At 31.9% G+C, this 5,742-nt stretch overlaps 1 protein-coding gene across 1 annotated transcript; it reads right to left on the bottom strand.

Moving 5' to 3' along the window:
• Positions 1-2,006: 2,006 nt before the first annotated feature.
• LOC139875558 (ricin B-like lectin R40G2) lies at positions 2,007-4,798 on the bottom strand. Its single transcript, XM_071862890.1, has 9 exons — positions 4,685-4,798; positions 4,476-4,598; positions 4,141-4,369; positions 3,876-4,036; positions 3,651-3,773; positions 3,323-3,521; positions 2,662-2,701; positions 2,242-2,362; positions 2,007-2,129 (listed from the first exon to the last, which is right to left on the bottom strand). Exons 1-9 carry the CDS (start codon positions 4,796-4,798, stop codon positions 2,007-2,009), a joined length of 1,233 nt encoding a protein of 410 aa, XP_071718991.1.
• Positions 4,799-5,742: the final 944 nt, after the last annotated feature.

The following is a 5,742-nucleotide window of genomic DNA, read 5'->3' as shown; positions in this document are numbered from 1 at the left end:
CTTTATCATTTATTCCGAATACCGTTAAAAAGTAAAGGTTTCCTAATTCAAAGTGGACCTCATAACAGAGACACGTAATCATAATTTAATATATCCGATAATTCGATCATTTGATATTATCTTTTAATCTCGCTGATAAACTTACATTGAACAAATACGTTCATGTAAAGTATTATTATTCATTCAATACCTTCATAGCATTTCCAAGTTCATAAAATAGATCTCATAGCTTATATTCATATCAACTAATCCGTTCAATGTTTTTTAATACGTCTCAATTTAAAACTCACACACATGGATATGTATATATATTTGTTTACACATAATTGTTTGTGAATCGTCCGGCATGGTCAAAGGGTAATTGATTACATGAATATATATTTTCAAAACTTTCGAGACTCAACATTACAGATTTTTGCTTATCGTGTCGGAAACATATATAGATTAAAGTTTAAATTTGATCGGAAATTCCCAGGTCATCACAAGTGTGTGCGAAGTAGCGCGTACTTTGTTACAACTTTTATATCTATAAGATCTAATTTACTTATTACTTCTACACCCCAACGAGCAACAAAACCTGATCAAGGTAGTATAGTAATATGTAAGTTAGGTATTATCCCAAGAGACTAGGAGCGAATAAGTGTTGTTTTAGTTTCCAATCTTATAAAAGAATTGGAATTTTTATTATTATATTTTATTTTATTTTTGTTTAGGATTTTAGTAAGACTATCTTAGGAAAGATAGAATTTAGATTTTATTTAAACTTATCTTAATAAAAGAAGGAAGTGGTTATCTAGACTTTTAGATTCATGCGAGATTACGTTGGTAGTTCTAGGTTCATAACTTATATTGATAATCATTAAAATAACAATTAAAGACCGATTGTTATTCCTGTTAAAATAGTAAAACTAATAATCACGTAGCAATTAATCATTAGCATCTAATCGTGATTTACTTGTGGTGAGGCAAACCTATCAACTAGGTGGGTGTACGAAGCTGATATTCTAACTTCATAGAATTTATATAATCACATGATGATGCTACATAAATCTTGTGATGTGGACTAGGCAACAATTAAGACTTACAAATAGATAAGTTTATAATCCTAATCAGACCAATTAAAGTTACTAGCTAATAATCAATCTTAATCTGATTCTCATGCAATTGTTCTTATAAACATACAAAAACAAGGGTTCCTTTAATCAGACCTAACAATATAATTTATACTATATAAGTGCAATCATATTCATTCATTCATTATTAATAATAATTTTGAACTAGATTTCATGCAAAAGTTAATTAAATCACTCATTGAATATGGTTAATCACTAAGTGAATCAATCAAGCAACTAGATCATCTATGATAAATGATGTGTTAACCCTATATTTCTACCACTTTTTTACAATAAGCATTCCATGAACAACAATGATCATAACAATAATAAGCAAACAAGATACGAATTACAGAAACCTCATAATACAGTTCTAGAAAAAACCCAGAAATTGTTAACAATTAAACTCTACAGTCGGCGCCTTTATGGAGCACAGTCAGCGGCTGTGGCTCCTATAGCCAGCGGCTTTAACATAAAAACTCAGAACTTCATGGTTCGTCTAGATAACAACTATGAACATTTAGTCCATAGTTGGAGTCGAACAGAAAGCAATTAAAAAAATAAAAGGCATAATTTAGATAGATGCAATATAACTTAAAAGTAAATATACCTTAATAAAGCAAGTAAAGAAGAAGAAAACTTTAAATAAACTTGAATCCAATGCAAAATAAAACTTTATATTGAATTTAAACCCTAAAACTAAAGAAATTCATAAATTGAATTGTACAACTAACTGGCTATATCAAAAAACTGGAACAGTAGACCTCTATTTATAGATTCGACAACCGACACTTTAGCCGGCGGCTAAAATGGATTTAGTCGGCGGCCCTAGTGCCTTGGACTTGAAGCACACGAAATAGATCTTCCGGAGCAAGAAATTGGCAAAAATAGGTTTCAGTCGGCAGCTAAAATTGGTAAATCCGGCGGCTCAAGTGCTTGGAATGCAAGAAAAACTTGAACGACAATTTTTTGACTTTTTGACCCAGAGCCGCCGAATTTAACGGAATTAGCCGGTGGCTGAAAAAATTCCAAAGCCGGCGGCTAACTCCATTAAAATGTAGATCTCTCTCTCTCTCTCTCTCTCTCTCTCTCTCTCTCTCTCTCGTGATCGTTTTGACAGGTGGATCGCCTCAAACGGAGTCTGGATGCTCGAAATATGGCCAAACCCGTGACAGCGCGCAGAATTTCCACATTTCTTCAGAATTGTTTCACTATTTAGCTCATTTTGCACCAACTTCTCACACATGATCCTATAATCAACATTAACATAATAAAGCATCAACAATTCACAATATTGACTATAAACACATGAATTTATGCTAGATAACGTCCAAATAAATGATGTAAAATATGTATAACTTATGACGTATCACTAACGGACGCGATTAGTCCTTTATTTTGAGATACATATTTTATCACTTCGGGATGTTTGTATTTTCATTATATCTTGGATATTATGGTTTCTTAATTTTATTGGTATTATTATTATTATTTACTACACTGATATTATGACATATATTTGCCCATATCAATAATGAAAAACAATTACAATAACGAAAAACAATTAGAATACAGAAGAGTCATGGCATCTGTAGAGTAACAATTTAGGATTCAGAACAACTGATAATCAATGAATAATATTTTGTATGAAACTTTTTTATTTCATTACTAAAAACACTCTAGCAAGGACTTTGAAGTGATACTCCCATGGGATTGAGAAGCCAAGAGTTCCAACAACTTGTGTTACGAGCTATATATAGACTTGAGACACGTAAAAGAATACAAACATATATAATAAAAAATAGAATGCTGCATCAGACAACATCAGATAAACAACTGTTACTAAACCATATATATAGCATCCATAACGTAGATGAAGTAATGACAAACAACCACTCTTTAGCCAGACGGGAAGAATACCCTTTAGCCGAAACTTTATTATAGCAAAATACAGAGGTGAAAGAAATAGTAGTGCAAGCAAAAAAACACAAAATCATTGAAACAAGGTACATATATGTAAACTCCATTGTAATATTACTTATAACAACCCCTGACATAAAATGATTCTCTTAGATATCAAGATTATCCCTGATCACAATTTCCTGCACAAGCCATTACAAAAAGGATTCAAAGGATTAAAACATGATAAAGAAATTTGTTTGAAAGATTAAGTATTTAGGAAACATATATACAGAGTTTAATTAACTTACAAATATTTGATTTCACAATGTTCCACTTCTGGTAAACTCTATTGTCCCACTTCCAGGAAATAATTTCTCTGCCATTAACACCAATTCCATGTTGTATATTATCTACTGGCCTAAGTTGCACACCACGACCTGTTTTATCACCAAGACTCCATAAAATAGACTTGTCCATTTTATCTGGGTTGTATTTGGTCAGCTGCACCTGAAAAACAACAAAAATGTTACACTTATAGATTTCAATAAAACAATAATCCCTAAAACATTATTTAATGTAATCAACAGTAACATCATGGTTGACCATTAAAAAAAATAAAAATTTGCTTATATGTACCACATCATTTACACCAATGGCATGTTTTAGTGCTTCACCAGTTGCTTTGTTGATTAATGCAAAAGAAGTGTTTCCTTCTTCATCCTTGACATTTATGTCAAATTTCTCATCTTTGATCCAATACTATATGAAGACCGGTCAAATGTTCATCATAAGTCAAAGATATATAAATACAAGTAATCTTAATTAGTTAAAAGAATGATCTAATAAAACGTGTATATATACCTGGTGAAGATCAGAATCGTTGGCGGGTGCATAAAACGGTTCACCATCATTGATGGATAAAAAGAATTTGGGTTTGGATTGGCAAGAAAACAGAAGTGTCGGTTTATCGTCCATATTATATTTCTCAGTCACCGGTGAAGTACGTTTGTCGTCTGTAGAATCTTATTCAGCCACACATAAAAAGGATTCAGATGAGTAAAATCATGATAAAGAAATTAATTATAAGAGATAGAAATAACCTAAAATAGAGTTGAATAAAACTTACTATAAGATTCCATGATCCACTTTTGGTGAGGTCGTTCATACCATGACCAAAGTATAATTTCTGTACCACTAAGCATGCCAACATCTTTCTTAACACCCCCACGTACATCAGCAACTGTATTAATATTGTTTACTGGCCTAATTGACCGATAACCATCACCCGAATCCTTACCCATACTCCATAGAATAGAATTGTCCAGTTTATCTGGTTGGTATTTGGTTAGCTGAACCTAAAGGGAAAAACAAAAGTTTTACCGCTTAATACATTTCAATCATCCATCGATTATCATGACATTAAATAATGTAATTTAAACAGTTAACATAGCTTATATCTACCTGATTAGGTTCACCAAGGAAATGGTTCATTGCTTGACCAGTAGCTTTGTTGACTAACGCAAAAGAAGTGAATCCTTCTTCATCCTTGACATTTATTCCAAATTTTTCATCTTTAATCCAATGCTGTTGTTCAAAAATTTATCACAAGTTAAAGATATAAAAATATAAGTAATCTATGTTAAAAGAATGATCATGTTGAGTGTATATACCTGGTGAAGATCAGAGGCGTTGGCGGTTTCATAAACAAGTATTCCGTCGCGGATACTTAAAGAAAAATTAGTTTTGGCCTGGCAGTAGACCCTAACTGTGGGTTTATCGTCCATAGGTGCTGGATTATGTAACATCCCGCCTTTTTCCGTTTACTTTCCGTTTAACTATTTTAAAGTTCGTTATATAATTATAACATCTCCCGTTAATACGCGTTTTAAAATATCTCGTTTAGGTAATTCACGCACCCGATTCAAACTTGAGGGACTAAACTTGCCAAGAGACCAAACATTTGACTAGGTCAAATGGTCAAACTTTATCTCATCCATTCATTTTCACCTCCTCTCTTTCAATACTTCAACCTTTTTCTCTCAAACACCAAAAACAAAGAATCATCATCTATTTCGATCTAGCAAGTGTTTCACAAAACAAATTACATATTTGGAATCCTTGAATCTTCCTCTTCGATTCCATACCGATTTCATCAAGTTTGGGTAACTTTCTAAAATCACTAGATTCTTTGTTCTTGATGTTTTTAACTTATAAAAGTGTTAATTAGTGTCTATGGCTCAAGTCTAACATGAATATATGATTTATATGCTTGTTCTTGTCATTTTGATGTAACTAGCTTAAACTTGAAATGGGTGTGTTTGATCTTGAGATTTGGATGCTTAAATGTTGTTAGATGTTAAAATTGCATGTATTAAATGTGTTACTAGTATCACTAGCTTCAATTTGATGTGTAGGTTGATTAAGAAAACTTCACTAACATGATTATTGATTTTGTGATTTTGAGTTAGGGTTTGATAAGAGTAGAGTGAACTTTAATGCATTAAATACTTTGCAATGTTGTTTGTAAGTGTTTAGTTGTATTGTGTGAGTAATTATCTACAAAACGGCGTAACACATGTGTGCATTAAATTCTCAAATCATCTAAGTGCATTTATGAACTTGAAAACATTTATGGTGAGCATTTAATGAGCTTTCAATTTGGTTTTGATTATTGTAAGTGATGATTTTGGTTGATGAAATGTGTTTAGTTGTGTTCCTCGTCAAAATA

The sequence above is a fragment of the Rutidosis leptorrhynchoides genome, chromosome 11 (assembly GCF_046630445.1).
Source record: "Rutidosis leptorrhynchoides isolate AG116_Rl617_1_P2 chromosome 11, CSIRO_AGI_Rlap_v1, whole genome shotgun sequence".
NCBI classification, from domain to species: Eukaryota; Viridiplantae; Streptophyta; class Magnoliopsida; order Asterales; family Asteraceae; genus Rutidosis; species Rutidosis leptorrhynchoides.
This window is presented reverse-complemented; position numbering and strand designations above follow the sequence as displayed.